At 39.0% G+C, this 25,078-nt stretch overlaps 1 protein-coding gene across 1 annotated transcript in view; it reads left to right on the top strand.

The window, feature by feature from the left end:
* The first annotated feature begins 863 nt into the window (after window positions 1-863).
* Window positions 864-25,078, top strand: part of LOC145992131 (E3 ubiquitin-protein ligase rififylin) — a 122,474-nt gene continuing 98,259 nt past the window's right edge. The window contains exon 1 of the mRNA XM_083128385.1: window positions 864-1,217. Within this exon, the coding sequence (XP_082984511.1) occupies window positions 1,188-1,217 (30 nt within the window). The 5' untranslated portion in view covers window positions 864-1,187. The remainder of the gene's footprint in view (window positions 1,218-25,078) is intronic.

Below are 25,078 nucleotides of genomic sequence, written 5' to 3' on the forward strand. Positions count from 1 at the left end.
TTTGCCCCCGTGAAACATCGTCAGCGCAATAAATGAGGCGCGGAACGGGGAGAGAAAGTGAGTTTTTCAACTTTTTGTGGTCGTTTGGTCAAGAAATCAGAGTTGCGGTGGGATGCACATTTTTTATCTACTGGCCACCAACGCATACAAGGATTTATATCCATATAGGGAGTGAAGTTCGTATTGAAGGGGTGTAAGGTATTTCGGTTTGGATGTAGGGGGGTGGTATTCGCATTAATATAAGGTTAGTCGAACAGACAAACTATGCAGAATAAGGTTGATTAACAATGGCAGTGAGCCTAAAGTATCTAAAGTAAATATATTGCTTAAATATGTTAAAAGGTTCCGGGACCGAATTGAAATACTTTACAGATAAAAAGGATCTTTACGGTCCAGAAACCATTTACACTTGCTGATTTTCTCTCCTGGACCGGAAATGAATTTATTTTAAATTCCTGAAGCGTTAACAACCCTGCCTAAACATTCACAATCCCGGCCATTTGTGAAGGTGATGTGATTTTCGCCACACTTCGCCCACCTTTACCCCCCTCTCTTTGGTTTCCCTCCAGGTAGCCATTTATTAGAAGCCGGGTGTATCTCAGTCGCTTCATGCATGACCATTGCAGGCCTGACATCATCCAACTCGGGAATCGAACCAAGATCTCCAGCGTGGAAATCAGACACCCTATCGACTCGATAACCGTGGCTTCCTATTCACAAAGGATTGTTGATGACTGGCAGATATGTTGCATCTAGAGGTCGTTCTGTCATTGATCAAATACATGGTTAGCAACACTGAAACAATGTGTTAAAGCATTCGCACGATTCACATTGCTGCAGTAAAGCACTCGAGGTTTTGCACACGTTTGGATTATGGACACAGACGCGGGGAACTTCGATCCGAAGAACGTGAAACAGTTGAAAGTGTCTTTGGGGCGCTTATGAACGCATCAACACTTCTCCCACGCTCCGTTCGGTTTCCAAGAACCATTCTTCATTTTTTTCAATCACGCCTTCGAGAGTAATCAACTTGTGCTTATCTTGGCCGTGTCGTCGATTCGAGGAACTTATGCACTTAAACTTTCTTCGCTGCCACAAGATCAGTGTTAGCACATGTTAGTCTCCGCATAACCTGCTGCTCCTCGGTTCATTTACTGCGGTGGTGTCGTGAAACTTATCAGTTCATTATGCCTAGGATTCTACGTTTCCTGATCAAGGTACGTAATAGAAGTACGTATAGCGTTAGTACGAGATATTTACGAAAATTGAATTTTGTCCGAAGCTGGAATATCGGAACCAGAATCACTTTCAATACTCAGTGTATTAAGGTCGAATCACAAGGAACTGGATTTCCATCCGAAGACCCTAGTTGGGGCTTGACTAGCTACCTGGCCGGAAATAATGCCTGACAGGCCGTCTGTTACTGGTTTTGGTGACTAGACCATGTTGTATTTGCAACTGGCTTCTCTCCTAGATGCTGTGGTAACAGCCAATCAGAGCAAAAGTTTGGTCATGTAAAGAAAATCTGTGAGTTTCTCAACGAGAAAGGTTTCAGAGTGTTGGTTATTTTTGTTCACTGCTCGAGGACAAAAAAAGTAACAGAAATGAGATGCATTCGTGTTCATGAATATTTGGAAATTTATCCATACCAATGAGATTTGTACACGACAGATATGATTCGCCGATAATGAAAATATTTATTATTACCACTAAGAACATTTTTTTTATGAATTAATCGTACGAATGTAATGTATGAATATATATTTCATTCACTACCACATTTTCTTTGAAGCGAATTTCTAAGATAGGCTATGCTTTAATTTTAATATAGCAGAAGTAGTTATTCTCCTACAACATTCTTCCTCAAATCGCTCGTCTGAGTAATGCCTTTGTGGGAACAACCTTCCAACAAGTACGGCAACGAGTATGGTGTGAGGCGAAATCTAGCAGGTGAGCAAGTACCACACAACTAGTCCAACTGGAAATCTAGCCTCGTGTGATTTAGACATTACTTGTAAGCGTTTGCTGACAGATGACTAGGCTTCGGATAGTTATGCATTGTGCATATAGCAGTGGCGTGCGGTGACATTTAAACTAGGGTACGCAACAAGGGCCAACCGAAATGAATTATGGGGGCCAGAACCCCCCCCCCTCCCTGGCCATCATGTTATTCAGAAAATAACTTTTTTCTACAATTTTATAATGGGAAATTTCTCATCCTTGTATCAATATCCAAATGTAACGAGGTAAAATATATGTATGATATTTTATATTCGCAAATATATTCTGATAGTAGCTACGTAGAGTCCAACAATTCAACTTTGATTATTTCCTTCATGCAGTGCGATGAACATTGAACGGGAAGGAAATGGCTCAATCATTTTCCGTCCTTTCAAATTTCATGTAATAAATTTGATAAATCTCAGTATCCTCTACTATTTCACAACATCTTTCGCAGAGGAAACCAACAAATAAAGCCAACAATAAAGTTTCACTGTTTTTCTACTCAGTCAATCACTCTGTAGAGATATTTTTTCTTCTTCTCAAAAATCAAAATGCCTAATATACTGCTTACCATCCTTCACAACTCCTGCCTGAAACAATTTTTCCAAATCAGGAACAGACCTTCCATTTCGGATTGTTTACACTTTTTTCGTAAATCCCGAAAATCCCTTCTCCAGAATGTCATCAATAACTCCCGGTCCCGCTATTTTATCACTTCACCGCACCGACAAACAATAGAGATCCTGTAATGTAAATAATATGAACGAAACACTCGCTGCAAATTTCACACGACAGAAGAATACGTTGTGTCCGGTCCCGCTATGCCCGAAAACCACGCGTTCTTGTGGACGAATGAATCGGAGTTGCCAGTCGACAAAGTATTTTGTAGAAGGGAGATAATTAAGGACAAGTAGAAAATACGTCAGCATACATCCCAGAACACTTCAAAAGCTAAACTACCGTACATCACTTTGCAATGTCTGGCGCGAGGGGGAGGGGGGGGGGCTCATTCTAATCCCATTGTAAGCATTATGTTTTTCTTTTATCATTCATTCATATCGTTGTGTCAACAATCAACACCCATGCTATGGAACTCAAAGGAAATGTTGATCCCGAAAGGAGATAAACAGATACTCTCATACTCTGAGAATTGTGCGAAACTTGCAAATTGTTCACATATTTTCCCCTCGACACAGTGACAGTCCATTCTGGTCCTCACCTCCCTATACGAAAAAAAAGCGTATATTAAATATGATCTTCCACCACTACATATTCTTGCCCTCCTGTCTGATTCCTGTATCACTTTTTATAATGTATTTTTATTGCAACCCAACAGTGGTGGAAAATGGCTGCTAAATGCTAGTAAGCTAAGCATTCCAGAAAAAAAATATGTTGACTACTGTCAACACTGCATACGCTGTCAAAATCTTGGGTACCCTCGATGCTTAGAACCGGGAAAGAAGTGGGAGAGAGGGTAAGCGCGGGCAGACCCAAACACGTGGTCGGGGCTGATATGAGCCAATGGGGTTACCTTCCGAATTTCTAGGGTACCAAGCAGAAGAAACAGCGTCTTTCTGCGGAAATCGGCAGGAACGCGGATCGGGTGGGTGCGTAAGTCACAATCGGGATCAATCGGGACTGCCTTCAGGAAGGCGGCAGTGTGTTCGTGCGGAAATCGGAATTTCTTGCAGTGGAACTGCTTTCGGAGCGATAATTGTTGAATTTTAATGTTCGGGGAAGCCGAAAAAATGTTTATTTTTTCTTACTGTGTTGTGGGTACGCAGTGCGTATCTTGTGTATCCTGAATGCACGCCGCTGGCATATAGCATATACAAATGCATATTTCCAGTGTCTTCAGGATATATTGCATATTTTACCAATTTTTTCTTACAAATGCATATTCTGCTGTTTCTGTCTGAAAATTTGTAGTTTCTTTTCCTTTGGAGCAAATCAGAAGCATGATTCAGTATATGTTCGCGAAGAATTCTGGCTAAAAGCTCTATTCATGAAGGGAAACAAAATGTGGACGGTATTGCAAGTGAACTGCACGTTTCCGATTTGTTGAAATTACAACATGCGCCTATTGTTGCTTGTGATGTGGAGAGAGTGTTTTCAGAGTATAAAAGTATTCTCGTGGATAACAGGTATAAGTTTACTTTTGAGCATCTGAAACAATACGTAGTTATTAAGTACAATAGTAACCTCTCGTGCTGAGTAGAATGAGAGGCAGCTGGTGAAATTCCACCTTCTGCTAATCGTGACATTCAGTGAAATCAAAAACATATATAAAGATATACAAAAGCCATATGTAAAATATGGTCAGTTGTCAATAAGGTAAGCCAAACCATATTTTTTTTACTTATGTAAACAGCGTAATTAATAAATAGTTACAAGCTAAAGCTAAATTTTCTGAGTTTGATGTAAATTTTAAAAAAATTAAATGTATATTTTGATCATTTAAAGAGCATATTTAGAGCATTTAAAGAGCATATTTGCATGCATTAAAGGTTTTTTAGTGCATAACTATCCGAAGACTACAGACACATGTGTATAACTTCCTCTAGTTTATAGAGCGGTAGGCATAAATTCCCGGCAATACGTCAAGTAGACATCATTGCTGGCGTCTGCTTTTGTGGCGGGAAGGCGACAGAGTTAAGCCTATTGCTCTACAATAAAATACAGTATTCTCTTTCAAAGAAAAATCTAACAAGTGTGCGGATTTGAATTCTCTTGTGTTGCAATAAGTTTCAAATCTCATCCACTTCATTTGTTTCTTGTGCATATGAGTAGCTTCTTTCTGTACTTGTGTAAATTGCTGAGTATATTTATAATGCACAAACGAAATATACACTCCTCACAAAAAGTTTGGAATATTGTTACGTTAGACAATAGGTGATAGGAACGAGTGTGTGTGTATGAATGTGTGTGTGTGTGTGTGTGTATATATATATATATATATATATATATATAAAGGTAAAAAGTGCACACATGCCATGAAGGCATATGGGGAGATGTGGAGGTATAGAGCTCTCCACATGTTCTTGATCTCCGCCATAGTTGCGATGATGTGATCAGCATCACGTCCGGCCGCCTTTACCCACCAGGTATGCTCAAAAACTGGGAAAGACTGAATTTGTATCATCTAACGTGTGGTTGCGGGGTTTTCGCAAAAAAGTATGGAACGTTTCTAATTTCATCTCAATTACGTATTATACATTACACTTGCATTAAACCTGGCTTCAACGGGAAAATCAGGTCTCTTTCGATTCCGTTTAAGGCAGGTTTCACTGTATTTGTATCTTTTTTGTTGTTGTTGTTCTGCGACTTTTGACGTGACGATGAAGATGAGTGATAAAATTGATGAAAGGACGCTCACAAAGAACACCCGTGCCTATGCAAGGATTTGAACAATAATTTCAAACTAAATATACGACTTATCTGTAAACAATCAGGTATATATCCCCTCGGTATGTGTGAAGAATGTCGCATAGTACAGTAAATTTGGTTACAATAAATTTCTTGAAATATCATACCAAAGTCTTGAACGAGAGCGAGAGTATCGGATACCCAGTCTCGGACTCGCCTCGATTTTCAGGGATCAGTCTCGTATCGCTCGATTCGAATTTTCGAGGCCATCTCGGTCAGAGTTTCGTCTCCGTACCTCAAATTTGACACAATCTTTATTTGCTTTTCCATTTTGCATACTTTGCTTTATTTGGAAACTACTTGGTGCACTCAGTCCCACTTGAAAAGTAGTGCATTCCTTGAACTATAAAGGAAATCGTACTTTGGACCTGTTGTTTACAAAACAATGCGCTTTGACTCTTCGTTTCCGGGGTGCTATCATCACCGATTCAACTGCGTAATAAAATCTAAAATTGCATAACAGAATATTTTCGTTGGCTTTCTAGTTCGGTTTAGCAGAACGTCTTCGCTTTGCCCTAGTTTGTTGCGTTGAAAAGTAGAAATACTCTCTATTTTCATTCATGAATTTATATTAAAAAAAACTAAGTGAGTAATGATTTACTAAGTCTTGGAAAATTCGCACACGATCTCTCTTAATCACTCTTATGTGTTATATGAGAAAAATTAACTTTAATCTCCTATATTTTCAGATTTGTGAAAAATCGCCTTTATCGATTTTCGCATAACTTCCCGTTAGAATCTAAACAGTAAAGGACATTATAAATGTTTTTTCTATTTTTGAAACGTCATTGCGACTGACCTGTTGGGAGAACTCAGGTTCTGGCTGAATGTCGCTGATACCCACCCCCACCCCTAGAACCAGCTCTCTGACATGGATATCCAATTATACACATGCCTATAGGCGTCGCCAAAAATTCTTGTAGGGGAGTGGGGTCAAGCCACTGATGAAACTTCAATATTATATTGATTGATTTCGTTATTTTACTTCGCTTTCCTTCCACTTCTTGCTAATTGCGAAGATGAGGATGAGTGATGAAATTGATGAAGGAGCACTTTATAAAGAACGTCCATGTTCAGATCGGGATTCGAACCCGGGATCCTTAACATCGAAGCATGCTGTGCTAACCACTCCGCCGCTGATGCCGGCTGAATTGTTTTTGGAACTAACGTATTTTTTACTTTGTTATTCTGTTCGAATAATAATAACTTATTATTTTTCTGTTATTAACAATAATAATGACAAGCATTTTCGGAACTCGCCGAACTGGTTCGACCCCTCCCATGGGCGTCGGCAGGGGGGGTTCGAACCTGTCGGTCGACCCCCCCGGAAATTTCCATCTACTTTTCTTTAATTTATGGCAACTAAGCACTGTATTTCACCTAATTTTGCGTCATTGTTTAGAAATGGTCTTGAGATATCGAATTTGGTACGAAACTTTCATAATTTGCAACACTGAAACTCTGTTAATTTGTAACTTTCACACGTTCCGAAGCTTCTCATACTAGTGCGTTTGCTGCTACTGCTCCTAATGTTAGAAGTAACGTAATCTTGGTTGTAACAAGTACTATATTATTCATATAATAAGCTTGTTGGATGCTAAAATAAACTAAACTAAAACTGCTACTGCTGCTGCTGCTACTACTACTACTACTACTACTACTAGTAATAATAATAATAATAATATAATATAAGATTAATAATAACAATTTAAAATACCGATAATTAAAAAAAATTAAAAATCACCCTTCCTTGACAAACTTCTGCATATGCCACTGGTCTGTATCCCAATATCTTGAGGGGAGGGGGTGTCCTCGATTCGACCCCCCTAGGAAAATTTCTAGCGACGCCAATGACCCCTCCCCCACTCCCATACCGACGTCGATGTACACATGGATATTTTCGTTCATTTTGCAAGAGACACGTTGTGCAATGGGGCGTCAGAATGTGTTATGCGTGTATACATAAGGCTGACATTATGCAGAACTTGCACCATATGAGATATCGGAGGAGTTGTAAACAACGGAAGCAGGAATGTGCGTAAAGTAAGCCTACGGATGCTCTCGCTTGGATGGTTCGTGTGTTTCTTTCCATCAGGCTGAGTTCGCTGATGTCGTCAACCTTGTTCTGTTGCACTGCGCGCCAATGTTCATGCTTTCCTTCCCCTAATTCAGCAGAATTTCATGCCGGCTCACTCAGGCAGGCAGCTGCGATGAAAGTTCCTCGGCAACAGACTCAAAAGTTGTGTTGGAGCTACGCTTGCGTTACCCGAAACGTAATTCTGTTGGTTCCATTCCAGCCCTAGATCTGGATTCCTAACCTAACAACGTATGCATTATTGTAATTGTAAAAATAATACATGTAAGTTAGTTAGGAGCGTTACGTATTGTGCTATCAGCATGTTTGAAAGACTGGTAGTACGCCCTTGGGGTCGTTATTTTTATACAAGCACTGAAATTAAGATAATCATTTTTAATTTGCTTGCCTTTACTTCACTGTTCTGTTGTCAGGACTGCAGTCTTCCTCCCTCCTGTTCCCTTTTTCTTTATTTCATTCCATCTTTCAGTTAATCCTTCCTTTCGTCCATCTTATTATCCTTCATCACTCACTCCCTTTCTCTATTTCATTCCATATTTTCCTCCCTTTCGTTCTTCTTTCTATTCTCCACCATTCACTTCCTTTATTTATTTCATTCCTTCTTTACAATTATTTTCCTTCGCCCCTTCGTTTATATCTTCTTTCATTTCTCCCTTCCATTATACCTTTTTCTCGTACTCTATCATCTCCTTCCTTTCCATCCTTCCTCTTCTTCTTTCCATTATTTATTTTTTCTTTCTCTTCTTCATCACTCCTATCCTTTCTTCCTTCCTTCCGTTCCCCCTTTATTTTTCAATACTTCTTTCCTTTCATCTTTCCATCTTTTTCTCCTTTAACACTCCATTTCTTTCTATATTTAATTTATTTCTTCCATTATTATTTCCATTCCTCCTTCCTCCATTTCATTCTTTATTTAATTCTATCTTTCCTTCCCCTTCGTTTCTGCATTTCTGTATTTTATTCCTTCTTCCTTTTAATTTGTTCCACTCTTCTTTCCTTTTCTCTTTCTTCGCATTTCCATTCCTCATTCTTGCGTCAAATTTGCGACTATGTGCGATCCATCAAATCCTCCTTCAGCCAATCACCATCAGTTGTGATTTTGCTATTTAGCGTTGCTTTCATGCCACTTTTGGCTAATGGCAACGGTGAGGAAGAGGAGTGATATGATGAAACTGACGAATGGCGCTCACAAAGAATATCCATGCCCAGGCCGGGACTCGAACCCGGGAACTTCAGTGGCGCTTCGCTTTAACGCGCTTGGTCACCAAGCTTCTTCAGTGGTTCTGGTTTGAAGGTTGGTGAAATTTTGGCGTCGTTCGTTACCAACACTGTCACCATCGAGCGCCTATCTAACGGTGGCAACTTAAATTGACGTAAGTAGGTGGCATGTACTCAAGCTTTTGACACAGTTATGTCAACACCTCGGAGCAAAGGCTGTGAAACTGAGTTTCGTTTCCACGAAACTTTGGTTTATCTTGTGTTGAAACAGGTGCGAGCTATCTATCGAAGATTCACAATCACAATCCGAGAGGAATGGTTCGTTGGTTCTAACTTGGCTTCATAGTGAAACAAGCACATCACTCATGAACACATGCAGAAAAGTTTTTCAAATGGTGTAAATGAAAAATTGAATTATTTCTGCCTCTTTACGTGTTGTGTTGTTCGGTGCATTATTACATCAGATTTGTATAAGAAACAATATTTGAGGCAGAGAAAATATACAAGTTTTATCAAAACCGTATGGCTCACACATTCTATATCTTTTCAGCGCTTATTCCTTTGTTGTTATTCAGTTGTCCCTTTCTTCTCTTCGCGATTGTTCCACACGTTTACTCCGTTTGTGCTTAATCATCTCCCACGTATTCCTGCGTGTTTTTTCGTTCGCTTTGCGCTTAATCCTTTCCCGCTTAATCCTTTCCCGCTTATTCTGTTCCCAATTAATCCTTTCCAGCTTGTTCCCTCGCATTTATTCAGTTCCCAATTAATCCTTTCCAACTTGTTCCCTCGCATTTATTCAGATCTCAATTAATCCTTTCCAAATTGTTCCCTCGCATTTATTTTAATCCTTTCCAACTTGTTCCCTCGAATTTATTTCGTTCCCAATTAATCCTTTCCAACTTGTTCCCTCGCATTTATTCCGTTCCCAATTAATCCTTTCCAACTTGTTCCCTCGCATTTATTCCGTTCCCAATTAATCCTTTCCAACTTGTTCCCTCGCATTTATTCCGATCCCAATTAATTCTTTCCAACTTGTTCCCTCGCATTTATTCCGTTCCCAATTAATCCTTTCCAACTTGTTCCCTCGCATTTATTCCGTTCCCAATTAATCCTTTCCTACTTGTTCCCTCGCATTTATTCCTTTCCCAATTAATCCTTTCCAACTTGTTCCCTCGCATTTATTCTGTTCCCAATTAATCCTTTCCAACTTGTTCCCTCGCATTTATTCCGTCCACAATTAATCCTTTCCAACTTGTTCCCTCGCATTTATTCCGTCCACAATTAATCCTTTCCAAATTGTTCCCTCGCATTTATTCCGTTCCCAATTAATCCTTTCCAACTTGTTCCCTCGCATTTATTCCGTCCACAATTAATCCTTTCCAAATTGTTCCCTCGCATTTATTCCGTTCCCAATTAATCCTTTCCAACTTGTTCCCTCGCATTTATTCCGTCCACAATTAATCCTTTCCAACTTGTTCCCTCGCATTTATTCCGTTCCCAATTAATCCTTTCCAACTTGTTCCCTCGCATTTATTCCGTTCCCAATTAATCCTTCCAACTTGTTCCCTCGCATTTATTCCGTCCACAATTAATGCTTTCCAACTTGTTCCCTCGCACTTATTCCGTTCCCAATAAATCCTTTCCAACTTGTTCCCTCGCATTTATTCCGTCCACAATTAATCCTTTCCAACTTGTTCCCTCGCATTTATTCCGTTCCCAATTAATCCTTTCCAACTTGTTCCCTCGCATTTATTCCGTCCACAATTAATCCTTTCCAACTTGTTCCCTCGCATTTATTCCGATCCCAATTAATCCTTTCCAACTTGTTCCCTCGCATTTACTCCGTCCATAATTAATCCTTTCCAACTTGTTCCCTCGCATTTATTCTGTCCACAATTAATCCTTTCCAACATGTTCCCTCGCATTTATTCCGTTCCCAATTAATCCTTCCAACTTGTTCCCTCGCATTTATTCCGTCCACAATTAATGCTTTCCAACTTGTTCCCTCGCACTTATTCCGTTCCCAATAAATCCTTTCCAACTTGTTCCCTCGCATTTATTCCGTCCACAATTAATCCTTTCCAACTTGTTCCCTCGCATTTATTCCGTTCCCAATTAATCCTTTCCAACTTGTTCCCTCGCATTTATTCCGTCCACAATTAATCCTTTCCAACTTGTTCCCTCGCATTTATTCCGATCCCAATTAATCCTTTCCAACTTGTTCCCTCGCATTTATTCCGTTCCCAATTAATCCTTTCCAACTTGTTCCCTCGCATTTATTCCGTCCACAATTAATCCTTTCCAACTTGTTTCCTCGCATTTATTCCGTTCCCAATTAATCCTTTCCAACTTGTTCCCTCGCATTTATTCCGTTCCCAATTAATCCTTTCCAACTTGTTCCCTCGCATTTATTCCGTTCCCAATTAATCCTTTCCAACTTGTTCCCTCGCATTTATTCCGTCCACAATTAATCCTTTCCAACTTGTTCCCTCGAATTTATTCCGTCCACAATTAATCCTTTCCAACTTGTTCCGTCGCATTTATTCCGTTCCCAATCAATCCTTTCCTATTTGTTACTGAATTCACTTCATACTTTGCTTCAGTCAAATGTAAAGTCGATGGTTTTTTTCACGTCTGCCCCTTCAGCGTTTCATTTTTGTGCCCACTGGATTTGCGGCCCCTAGAGAACAGATACTTTTGAAAGATCTGTTTTGAAAATGAAAAATAATAAATAAATATATATAATACTTTTTCCTTTAAAACAAAAATTATACAATCATTACACATCCTCTGCATGCATTATGATATTACAAACGTTAATGTTATGGAAACATTTTGGATTAGATAATTTTAATTTGAGGCCTGTCATTATTCATAATATTGAAAGTGAATATTTATTACATCCTTTTTTTATTTTTGGTGTCTATTATCATGTCACATTTTCAGTAACTTTTTGGTGCCCATTTGGGTAGTTTTTAGTGCCCGTAAATCCGGGCTCATGTCATGACTTTCCTGATCATGAAATTAACAGCCAATGATAAGAGGGGGTAAAACAGCTACGTGATATGTACAGAGCCACTTGAAAGTCTGATAACACAATATGAGCTAAATGCTATTTGTGGCATCCATGATAGGGGCCATCACTCAACTTTTGCCCAAGTGTTCATTCGAGTCTCCTTAGACAATCCAGGTAATATATTGCGACGACATATTGGAAAATTCCATGAAAAGCGCCATATTCTATTCCTCTAACTCAAAATACAGTCTTCGCTCAGAGGGGCGTGTCCAAGAAATTCATAAAGAGGGCTCCATCATCGTATTTTTTTACTCTTCATTGGGTTTTGCCCTTGATTTCAATTATTATCTTTTCTGGCACTTTCGGCTAATCGCGAAGATGAGTATGAGTGATGATATGATGAAATTGATGAAGGGACACTCACAAAGAATACCCATGCCCAGGCCGAAATTCGAACCCGAGACACCTGACGTCGTAGCGCGATATGCTAACCACTCCGTCACGGAGGTCGGCTCATTGTGTTTTGTCATTTCTCCTCTATCCGACTTGTTATTTTTTTTTGGAGGGGTCCAGAATAGAGGAGGTAACATCCATGAACTTTTAAGGCAAGAGTGGTTTTCTACACTTTTCTTCAGTTCTGAAATATTGTATAATTCACTCATCATGATCGTTGCGATTAGACAAAAGCTAACAATGACCAAAATATTTTAAAAAATAAAATATTGAAAGAGAGAGAAAAGTGAGACAGAAACAAAAATAGACAGTAAGATATAGAGGAACAGAGGAACAAAAAATGTAGAATAGAAAATGAGACAGAAAAACCGATGGAGAAAAATTAGTAGGAAAAGAAAGGAGAAACAGAGGGAACGAAGCGATAAGAAGTTAAGAGAAAGTTGAAAATAGAAGGGAAGAAAGAGGAAGCATGGAAGAAAGAGACAAGGAAAGATAGAAAGAGGTAGAGATACAGAGGAGAAAGCAAAGATAATGATTGCAAGATCAAAGAAGACAATATCTTGCTCCCCCAAATAATCGAGAAAGGATTCGCACATGCACAGAGCGTTTTGTCACACTGCGCTCCTCGCGAGGACAAATTCCACCAACCTTCGTTGCTTTGTCGTAAACCGTCGCAAGGTGACTCGAGTCAAATGCTTCGTCCGGTGTGCGGTCGCGCCATTTTAAACCTTCCCCGAGTCGGTTTGCAACAAAAATTACTCATCGTGCCGTGTCGTGTCGGGTCGGATCTGGTGTGCGGCTCCTGACCCCCCCCCCCTTTCACTCCTCTCATCGCCTCATCATCCATATTGCAGCAAGGTGCCAAGGTGTAAACTTTGTCTACATAAACTTTAGAGAAATACGGATGTATATGTTGAATATTATATAGTATATTATTAAAAGGAGAAAGTTTTTCCTCCAAAGGTTTTGATGGTGCGGTCCGCACCAGTATCCCACCATGTGCACCCTTGTTTCGAAATCTGTGTCGGTGGAAATAATTTGCACTGAAAGTTCTATTGTAGCTTATATGAAAGTGTTTGGCTTGGAATGACATGGGAGATAATCACGTGGAATAATACAAGTGGAATTTTGTTTGTTTGTAATGCGACTGCCCGCCTCACGGAAGCCAGAATTGTCTTGTCTTCCTTGTTGACAGGAACGCAGCCTTCAACAGCTTGTGTAACGACACTTCAACATATTTCCCATGTTGTATATATGCATCATCTTATGAATGTCAGGGCACGTTTCAGTGTGAAATGACTGAAGCAACCTAGAAGATTAGCAGAGACGACACAAGGCTAGGTCTTGTGGCTGTGCAAGGTTACATACTTATCTCCTAGGAAACATGCTTTCACGTTATGCATCAATCATTTCGAGATTTGAAACTCGCAATTACACCTTGTCGAGAACGAGACTGGAATTAAATGTCGAGAACAGACCGAGAAGAAGACTGATTTCTTACACAGATGAAAAGTTTGTTTGAAACAACTAAACAATAGTTTCTCGTAACCAAAGATTTGTTTCAATAGTCGACAAACAAGTCATTGTTCAGCAGAACCAAATTATTTTAGTAATCATGTACATTTCTTCAGTTACCAAAAATATTTTGTCAGAATTACTAAATTTAGTAAATTCTTTTGTTTGCGGTTAACAAAAAACCTAAGCAAACATGTTTTGTTAAATCAAACAAATCAGTTTTTTTTTCTATGTAATTCAAAGTTCTTGGAAGGCTATCTCCAAGGCCGTACTCCACAAGGATGTTCCTGACTAACGATTTGACTTCGCTCAATTTACGTCGTTTTTCTTCCAGTGTTGGCATATCGCGACGCTGTGGATGAATGGTGATGATGTGAATGCGGTGCAATTACAAACACATGAACGACATACATGATTACAAGACTACGACGTTACTATAACCGATAAGTGTATCATATCTTTATCTGTGTCAGTACTACGGCATCGGGAAGGCCCAACAGGTAATTGGCAGGGGGAGATAGGAAGGGGTACAGCTCTATGAGTTCATCCTTCGTGTTACCCTCTGTCCTCCTTCTTTTTCACCAACCAACATCTTTGCCTCTCGACAAAAGGACATTTAACCTTGGCATTGTACGATTTCTTCCTAAGAGAAGTATAATAACAGTCACCTCCTTTTGTTGTGCGATCAAGAGGAAGATACAGAATCCCCATATGGGGATTTTACACTTCACTCTACACTTCACTCACGCAAAAAACTCTCTTAACTCTATTCAGAGATATGTGACGTCATGATCTCTATCTCTTGAAAAAAAAAGCTTTTATACTGGGTGTAACCTTGTTTGCTCGGAAATAAAAAGGAAGGGTGGATTTGATATTCGTTATACATTTTGCCTCAGTGTTGTGCAATGCAAACACAGACGTTATCAGGATTAATTACATTTATTCGGGTACATTTCCAAACTAACATTAAACTTTTACATATCAGGAATATATCTCACTGTTTATTTGAACAGGCTATAACAAAAATAGTTCATTTGCGTCTTTTTCTTCTATAAGTCAGCATTACAATAAGACGTCATTAGTATACTACGTTAGTTCAACTCAACAGAAAGGTGGCAGTTTTCTACGCGGAGGGAATACAAAAATTTGGTATCGTGTATTGATACCTCAATAAATACGGACACCACGTATAAAAGTAAAGATAGTAAAATGAAAAAAAAAAATGGTCTTACAACAGTCTGATTGGCTACGACGCCAGGGGTCCCAGATTCGAATCCCGGACTGGACATGGATGTTTGTGAGTGTCAATTCATCAATTTCATTACATCATCCCTCATTCCCATCTTCGCAATTAGCCAAAAGTGGCATAAAAGCGAAGTAAAAATAAAGCAAATTAATCAATCATTCAATCCATTAAAACAGCCTGATAGTACTTACTTTCCGAATGCACCTCGTATATGAGTTGTGGTCTCATTTTTCTGTTCTGTACCTGTGCTATTTTAATTCATTTTTTTCTTTAAATGGGATAGAGGGATTGATTGATTGTTGATTTGTTGTTTTTTAAGTCCACTTTATGCACAGTAAGGCTAATCGGGACTGGACCTACAGTTTAAAGTGGGATCCGAACCACTATGTGCCTCCACCGGGAATCGAACCCGGGACCCTTTGATTACAAGGCGACGACGCTACCACTGCGCAGGATAGAGGGATAGAACTGCGTAGCTCGCGGATATAGGTTAATTAATACAAACGTGTTTTTTTTATTAACGATACACTAGGGGGAGTCATGTTGTCCTGTGAGTGGCCCTTTAAAGCCTCAGCTTTTAATAGGTATGGAGATTTTAACCTCGGAAACAGTATAGTTTCAGTCGTTGTTAAGTAATGCATGAATGAATTAGTTTTAAAAATTGAGTGAGGAAGGTTAACAGACATATTTTCTTTTCTTGTTAGGGGTCTGTCCCAATTTTGTTTTAGTTTAGGGACTTTTTCCCGTATTGTGTGACGGGGGAAAATATCCTAAATTCTGATATGGTCATAATATTAAAAATTAACAAATAAATTTTGTCACGCCTACTCAAATTTGAGTAGTTGACCATTTAAAATGCAATGATTAAACAGGATACTCGTCATATGTTCGAAAATTTGTAGATGACGCAAATTTGTAATCTCACAAAGTGGTTATTGACTAACCTGCAGATTTTGACTGCACACAAAGCTTATTGCGAATCCTGTCTTACAAGACTTGTTTCCCCACGACTTCTTAATGAGGGTGGAAGGTGAGTTTTTACTAAGACAAACCCCATCATTAGGTGTTACGACACGTGCATTCATAGTTACATCTGATGAAATCGTAGGAAGTTGTGTGACGCGGAATAATTGCTTCTGCACCGGAAAAGGTTTGACTTTTATACGCTTATGTTGTCGATAAGATCGGCTCATAGCAGTGACTTTCATGAGTCCGCATAAACCACGTGAATAAAGGATTCCTTGATATGAGCAGCTGTCAACATGAGAGAGGAGGACAAATGCTGTTTAGATGTGATTGTTCCTAGAATCCCAGAGAGCAAATTATTTACACAAGGCGGGGAGAAGAAGATAAGAGAACAAAGAGGAACTGGAAGAGGTGAAACACACACACTACACATGTCCATATCAAATCAACACAACCCATAACCTGACCATCTCATATTTTCATGAAATTTGTGGAGTTGAAACTAAGCATGGAACTTAGTAATTAAAAATTTTGAGTCTTGTCTCTCGTGCGTCTTGTAATTGTAAAATTATTCAAGGTCAAAGTTCGCAGAAATTACCATTTCTGAGCCCGTTTAGCTCTAAATGTTCAGTAACCGCCAGAGAAAGTAGTACTGCTCTTAGGTTATTATACTAAATTACTAACTCTCTAGCCTTCTAAACCTGAAGTTTTATGGCTGCAGCAACACAATCCTTCCATCTGTCCCTATCCTGGGTAAGATCGATCCAATCTTCTCCATACTTACCGATTTTCTTTAGGTCAATCTCAACCTTATCCCTCCATCTTCGTCTTTGTCTTACTACAGGTCTCTTACCATCAGGTTTCCCAACAAGAATCTTCTAAACTCTTGTTTCCTCTCCCATTCGTGCCACGGCCTGCCCACCTAAGTCTTCTTGATTTAGTTATTCTAATAATATCTGGACTGTGTATAGGGCCCTTGGCAACCCACCATCGTGAGGAAATTGAGGAGCTACGAGTGAGTAGCGCAACCCGGTCTCAGAAATCTCCTATAACGGATGAGGGTTCGAAGTGCTGACCCCACGTCACTCCATTACCTGTTGATCTCCACACATCTAGGTTGGATTGTGGGAGGGAGTCTGGCAGTCGAGAGAGCTTTCAGGGCTGTAGAGCCAAGGATTATGTTAATAATATCTAAACATGAATACAAATTATGCAGTCCTAAATTATGTAACGTTCTCCACTCACCTGTTTCCTTATCCCTTTTAAGTCCAAATATTTTTCTCAAGATTTTATTTTCGTTTTTATTTATTTTATTTTTCCTTATACTAAATACATTAATAATCAGTATATTTAATATTTAGTATATTTTGCTTAGGCTTTTATTTTAATTTTTATTGTTTTTATATTTTATTTCTCATTAAACTAAATAAATTGATTATAATAGTGTTTATATTGTATAGACATCTGTATTTCAGACTAAGGAACAAAAATCTCTTATCAGGCCTGTGAAAAACTTTGGTTGTAGGCCCCGCGTATATTGTATGCCCCAGGCCCCGCACCCACCTAGGGGCGGCCCTGCCTTACGGCAGATGAGTCCTTACGAAATACCTCGGCACGCCCCTGACTTGGGCCAGTTGATTGCATGTGATGTCTGGGTTTCACAGGCGAAAAACAACGGAAACGTGTGATCCCAGAACTGACTTTCACCCCGTGGCTGACGGTGCTGTATGTTAATGCGAATGCATAAAGAACAGCCTATGAGAATATTCTCACAGAATATAACGGTTGCTCCCTTTCGGTGAGGGAAAAGGGACAAAGCTTTCACTGAAGTTCACACACCTTGGTACTTTGTTAATATCTTGTTTAGCCTTTTCGGACGGATTTCGACCGCTTTAATCGTTATGTTCGTGCAAGGATATTAGCAAGATTTCTTCTTTAATAAATAATGTTGCTACAAATTTGTCATGTTTTAAGCAGGTGTGGGCGGATTCAAATCTTTGAATATTAAAATTTCGGCTTCGGATAATGCAAATGCAGAACTTGATATTAGATCCAGGGACCAGGGGCGCCGACTTGTAAAAATTATTGTGGGTGGGCTCTGATCACTGAAATAAATTAATGAATGACTCACTCTCTCCCTTTTTTAAGTTTTGGCTTCAGTGTTCGGAATCTCATAAAAGCCCATGAATTCCTCAAAAATATCAAAATTTGTATTCACAGTTCGAATGCAGAATATTAATTGTCCACGGATGGAGTAGAATGACAGCACTTCGTTCCTACGCGTCAGCAAAAATTTGATGCGGCTGGTGTTATGTTACATCCGGTCGTAGCGGGCCACGAGCGGTTTTATTGTTGAGTCAGCAGAACGTGTCTGATCACGTTGAAGACATCGGAAGCGGTGGGGGGAGGGGGTCAATGGATTTGTCACGTTGTTTCTTGATGTATGCTAACTAACACGTGCATATGTTTGTGTGTGTGTGTGTGTGTGTGTGTGTGGAGGAAATGCGCGCGCAAGCAACCATTGCGTATGATGGAAAGACATGAAGAAATGATTTAAAGATGGCGCCGAAGGTGCTGTACCCCCCCCCCCGAAAGCTTAGCGGCTAAGGTTATTGCTCTGTAAAACAAGAGGCGTCGAGGGTTCGATTCCTGGTAGAGTCAATATTGATCGATTGATAGATTGAGTTCGTTTTTTTAAGTCCGTTTTATGCACGGTAAAACTAATCAGGATTGGACCTACAGTTGAAAAGTGGTGATTCGGACCACTATGTGCCTCCACCGAGTATCGAACCTGGGACCCTTTGATTACAAGGCGACGATGTCAATATTGAATGGTCTCGATTAGTCTGTGTGTAAATAAAGGCAACAAAATGGTTGAGTTCGAAAATCGAGTTGGGTTAGTGGTTAATGTTGTCACCTGGCAATGAAGAGGTCGCGGGTTCGATTCTCTAGGTAGTTAAATTAGGCCAATTGTTTAGTCCCGCCATTATAGGTCCCCGATTAGTCCATCTGTGCATAAATAGTGTTTGAATAAAATCAATATGGTGGCCTTGGGTTAGTGGTTATTGTTGTCGCCTGGTAATGAAGAGGTCGCGGGTTCGATTTTCTAGGTAGTTAAATGAGGCCAATTGTTTTGTCCCGCCATTATAGGTTCCCGATTAGTCCATCTGTGCATAAATAGTATTTCAATAAAATCAAAATGGCGGCCGCGTTTTGTGTTTAGCGGCGGCGGAGGCGGGGCGGCGCGGCGCGGGGCGGGGCGGGGCGGAGCGGGGCGGCGCGGCGCGGGTGTGTTTTTTATTCCGCGAGATGTTTTAACCAAGTGGTTGAGGGTTTGATTCCCAATGTTGGTGAAAATTGGATATTCAATTGTATTTGTTTAAAAGTTCCGATTAGCTTTTTGTGCACAAAGAGAAAATGAACTAATTGGAAATAGGATGTTTATGCTGTAATGAAAAGGTCCCCGGGTTCGATTCACAATGTCAAATTGGCTGATAATGATGTTGTTTTTTTAAAAAAAAGAAAGAAGTGTGAATAAATTAGAATCTGTTGTTTTGCCGTGTGGGGCCCCAGTAACGATTATCTTAAATGCATAAAGAGTAGGTAAAATAAGCAAGATGGCCGTCACAATTGTTTTGTGATCAAAGAGGAGTCACAGGTTCGATTCAATCAAAGGAGGCAACATTCTATGTTTCAATTCCATGTAAAAGTCTAAAGTTATGTTTCGATTAACCTCAATGCATAAAGAGGAATTAAACAAAAACAAGCAAAATGGCGACAGATGTGATAAAAGAAAAATTGAATTAGTTTTTTTATAGTGACAAGAAAAAATAGCGAATCACTGTTAGAAATAGAATGAAAATAAAGATACTTGCCTTTGCGTGTCCAGCGATGTGCAGAAAAGCTCTCATGCTTTATCTCCGACAAGTCCACAATACACAATTTTTTTTTATTGTATAGTTAATTATTAATGTTGTTATTAACACAGATTCTTACCAGTGTGAAGAAAAGCTCTCATGCTTTATCTCCGACAAGTCCACAATACACACTTTGTCATTATATAGTTAATTATTAATGTTGTTATTAACACCGATTTTTACCAGTGTGAAGAAAAGCTCTCATGCTTTATCTTCGACAAGTCCACAATACACATTTTTTCATTATATAGTTAATTATTAATGTTGTTATTAACGATTGTTACCAGTAAAAATATAAACCATGAGGATTTTTAAAGGGGTGATAAATGAAAAAAAAGCCAAGACATATATTTTATCCCTGTTTATTACCAATATTTACAAAATTCAAAAGAGCCGCACACACACACACACACACACATACATATGTAAAATGTTTATATTGTGTCACCAGTTTATCAGCATGTTATTTAACAAGTTTTTATTCTTCAAGTTTGTTCACTCACCCACATAAGGAATTGTGTCACTATCATATCCATTTTCTGCTGCAACCACTGAATTAAAATGTTTCACTATTTTTTCCACAAGCATGTTCTCGCAAAAAAGAAACACTTCTTTGGAAAGTCTTTTTCCGTCGATGTTTTGTATAGACAAAGGCTCAGGTTTTGTACATCCATGTAGATGGGAAAGCACAAACTTCTCCTTATTACATGCATGGACAGGGGAAATATCTGTGCAACCGAAACATTGTTCGCGAAGGTCGAGAATGCAAGATTCCACACAGTTTCCAAAATATGATTTCAGATACGGCGACACTGTTTCACACATAACTTTCGCATGCTCGATGCACACAAATATCTTCATAAAGTTCCGCCACGAACTTTCTGCGATGAACACTATCTCCAGGGAACCGTAAGCTGGTTTTTTCCTTATAATGTTCTGACGACGATTGTACAGTGTGGTTATCAGCAATTCATGTTGCTCACTTAGTGGGTAGGAAACACGAGGCTGCTCACCTGGAATAGCGATGTAATTGTCGATTACTGGAAACAATTCCTGAAGAGCGTGCCACTCCTGCAACTGTAGTTCAACACCGGCCGCCCCGCTTCTGTGTAGCCTGACCACAGGTTGGAAATCCAGATGAGAGGAAAGCCCGATTGAGATAACCTTTGTTTTCGAAGCATTCAAATAGTAGACGTGATCAAATAATATCGACTGGCGTATAAGACTAGTTACTTGTTTTTGTTCTTCAGGTAAATGCTGATCGCTCTCTTTCTGAAGAACCCCCTTGAAATTAGTGTACGGTTGAAATCTTTTTTTCAGCGGCATCGAAATAGAGGATTCCATGACTAAGAACTGCGAGATACTGCATGTCGCAGCGTGCAGATATACATTTGAAGAAATGCGTGGGTGTGTTTTTGAGACGCATGCGCGCGTAGCAAACCAAGCATGTTCTGGACAAAAAAGGTGGAGGGGGCGGGGCGTTACAAAGATCAATGGTGAAAGAAAAATCAGCAGAATATCATAAACGTCATATTGAGGAAATATTGGATAACAAATATTAATTAATTTAATTAAAGCATCAACCGCATTGTCGATCTGAAATTAGGTTTATAGACAGGGGGAAAAATGGAAAATATCGACGATGTTCTAGTATTGGATTGTTTCTGTATTTCCATCGGTATAATCCTCCACCACATTTGAAGCATACTGTTTTATCCTCTTTTTGAATGTAAAATAATCCTGCTTCGGACAGAGCTTCTACAAACGGGAATTCTTTTGATTGCCAGTTTCTGAAAGAGGACAATCTAGCATTGAAAGATCCCATCTCTGGATATTGCGTCATTGTTCTGTAAAGACACAAAACAAGATAAAGATTATAAGTAAGCTGTTGTAAACTGTAACGCTACAAAATTATTAATATACTATTAGGACTATATGTAACTTGTATAAAATTTCAAACAGTATTTACTGTCAATATTTTCTAGTATACGTACCGAGTATTATAAATTTAATTTACGAGTCAGCAAATAAGTTGTTATAATATTGTCGTTTTTTATCGGTACTGGGAATAAAATTTGAAATTTATGCATGGGTTTACCAGAGGCTCTATGGAATAAATACAGAAAACAGTAATGCCCACAGTACACAGACCCGTAACTTTGTATCTGATGAGTGTTGTACGTATAGAATTTAGAGTTACTTTCCAAAAATCGCAAATGGTTATGCACATGTGGAGGTTTTCCGTAACTATCAAAAAATTCCCCCCGGGAGTTACTGTCTATGTAAATTGCTAGCCAGTGCTTCCCGGGGCTATCTTTGGGGTCTGTATTTACAATCAACGCTGCTGGTAGTTCCACATGTACAGGTAATTCATTAGCTGCGAAAACCCCAACATGATGATTGTCAAAGGCTCTATTTGATATTAACCCGTGAAGCTAATTTAAAGTCGATAGCATTGCTGGACACTAAATAGTAATATTGTGCAACTCACCTTTTTATACTTCAAAGTAGACGGTACACGTCACAGTAGATTCTAGAACCAATTTGATCTGGGCCACCAAGCTGTTTATCGTTGTTGAAACAATGGAGAGCTATCTAACACAACGCTGATGCTCGGAATATGTAGGCGGGGTTTACAAACGCGCATGCGTACAATGCTATCTGGCATTTGTTGTGCTGTTGTAAAATGAATTTTGTACTATAAGAAAATTGTCTGTATCTGTGTGTGTGTGTGTGTATATATATATATATATATATATATATATATATATATATATATACAGACACACACGCATATTTATTTATTGATGAAGTGTGTATATATATATAATACAATACAATATAATATATATATATATGTAATTTGAAGATACAACATATCAGTAAAATCTAACAACTAGAAAAATATTCATAACATTCGACTTTTATATTATATGTAATTTAAAACATTCTTCACAGTTTGAGAAATGGAGTGCTTGTGGAAACACCCGTTCTCTGCAATATTGGCTGGTCCATCAGGATGTGGAAAGACATATTTTGTGAAGCATTTTCTCCAGTGTTTACCCCAAATGGTAAATGTAAAATTCAACAATATTTTGGTGTGCTACGGGGAATGGCAATCTGCATACAATGATTTCCCTGGTTTTGTACAATTTCGGGAAGGAATGCCTAATATTGACCAATTTGTGCCAAATTCTGGACCTCATCTTATTATTATCGATGATCAGATGAGGGAATGCGATCAAAGAGTCACAGATTTATTTACAAAAGGGTGTCATCATCGTGATATTAGTCTTTTCTTTATCACTCAAAATCTATTCCATCAGGGAAAAGGGAATAGGGATATATCTTTAAATAGTCATTATATTGTATGCTTCAAAAATCCAAGAGACAGAGCCCAAATTAATTATTTATCTAGACAAGTATACCCGGAGAATCCAAATTTTATAAAAGATGCATATTAGAATGCCACCGCTGAACCCCATGGATATTTGCTGTTTGATCTGAAGCAGAACACTCCGGAAGAAGTACGTTTTCGGTCGCGGATATTTCCCGACGATGATATCAATTATGTATATATTCCTACAAAAAAAGCAAGCATAATCACTAGTCGTTTATTCTGTCATCATGGCTCCAAGAGTGAAACACGCTAAAGTGCTCCAAGTTTTGTCGGATGCTAAACCAGCTCTTCGCACAGCGATATTACAAGCTGCTGATTCTTCCTTAGTTAATTCAATCTGTAAGTGTTGTTACAATGTTCTAAAAGGGAATGTTCCTCTTTCAACACCTCAGAAAACAAGATTGAGCCGGTACAAGAAGGTGATACGTAATCTCTCTGCCAAAGGACACTCTACAAAGCAGAAGAAACAGATACTAGTGCAACACGGAGCATTTCTACCTGCGTTATTAGCCCCTTTAATAGGGGGTGTGTTATCAAGTTTATTTAAGTGAAAAAAATCTGAACATGGAGCATGCCAAAAAAATGGTTATAATTAGGGAAAGGAACTTTAGGTAATTAAATGTTTTTTCTGCGATAAGATACAGACCCTCATTTTTGCCAAAATTCTGATTATAGCCTTATATGTCAACACAGCAAATTTTATTTTACATAAAAACACATATTTTCCAGTTTTCCGTATGTAAATACATATTTTGCGAATTTTCATTTTAAATACATAAAATCGCTCATTGACTTCATCCACCTCGAAATCCTCGAAGGAAAAATGTTTATAGGCTACTCTGCACCTCTTTCATATCGAGAGTGCTAGGTTTGTTTTGTCTTTGAACACCCTCGCTGGCAGACTTCTGGCACCTCACCTACGATCCTATTGGGAGAAAATAGCTGTAAGTAGTAGCTGGGGCTGGCTACACGTAATGATAGCAAGGCTTTTTAATGAAGCAATGCAGCTATTGTGGCCGGAAGGCATAACATTTGACAATGTTCTTCTCCTCGTGACAGATGCTGCAGCTTACATGAAAAAAGCTGCAGTAGGCCTTGCCGTTAGCTACGCCAAAATGGTGCACGTTAAATGTGTGGCCCATGCGTTGTGAAAAGATAAGAGCTCTTTATCCCAATGTCGATAAACTGGTTTCAAATGGCAAGAAAGTTTTTATCAAGTTGGCTAGAAGAATAGACAATTTTAAACAAAAATGTCCTGAGGTTCCCCTTCCCCCTACACCTGTAGTTACGCGATGGGGCACTTGGTTGGATGCAGATGTTATGCCCAGAAGTTTGAAAAAATTGTATCTGTTGTAAATGATCTCGACAAAGAAGAATTCTGCAAGAACTGTTGATGGAACCCTCCGTAAAAGTCGAATTGGCATACATCTCAACAAACCTGTCCATTCTCTCTAATTCCATATGAAAGCTTGAATCGTCCGCGAACACTTTGGCAGCTTCCATTGTTAAAGTCCGTATAGTAGAATCAAAACTGCAAGAACTCACTGGATCTAAGTGTCTAAATGTACAGAATCTTTTGGGAAAAAACAAGGTTTTCAAACTTTGTGCCAAATTGCATGTGTTTTGGAAAGTGAAGTAGAGGAAGAGGAAGCTTTGGAAAACTTAAGCGTTAGTGACATTTCGTGATTCAAATATGCAAGAATTGTTTCTTGTGACGTGGAGCGATCTTTCTCACAATATAAGATGCTTTTTAGAGATAATCGTCACAGATTTACAATGGAGAATTTGGAAAAAACTATGGTGATCCACTGCAACTCTTCCA

Source organism: Lepisma saccharinum, chromosome 9, assembly GCF_977018435.1.
Source record: "Lepisma saccharinum chromosome 9, izLepSacc3.1, whole genome shotgun sequence".
NCBI lineage: Eukaryota > Metazoa > Arthropoda > Insecta > Zygentoma > Lepismatidae > Lepisma > Lepisma saccharinum.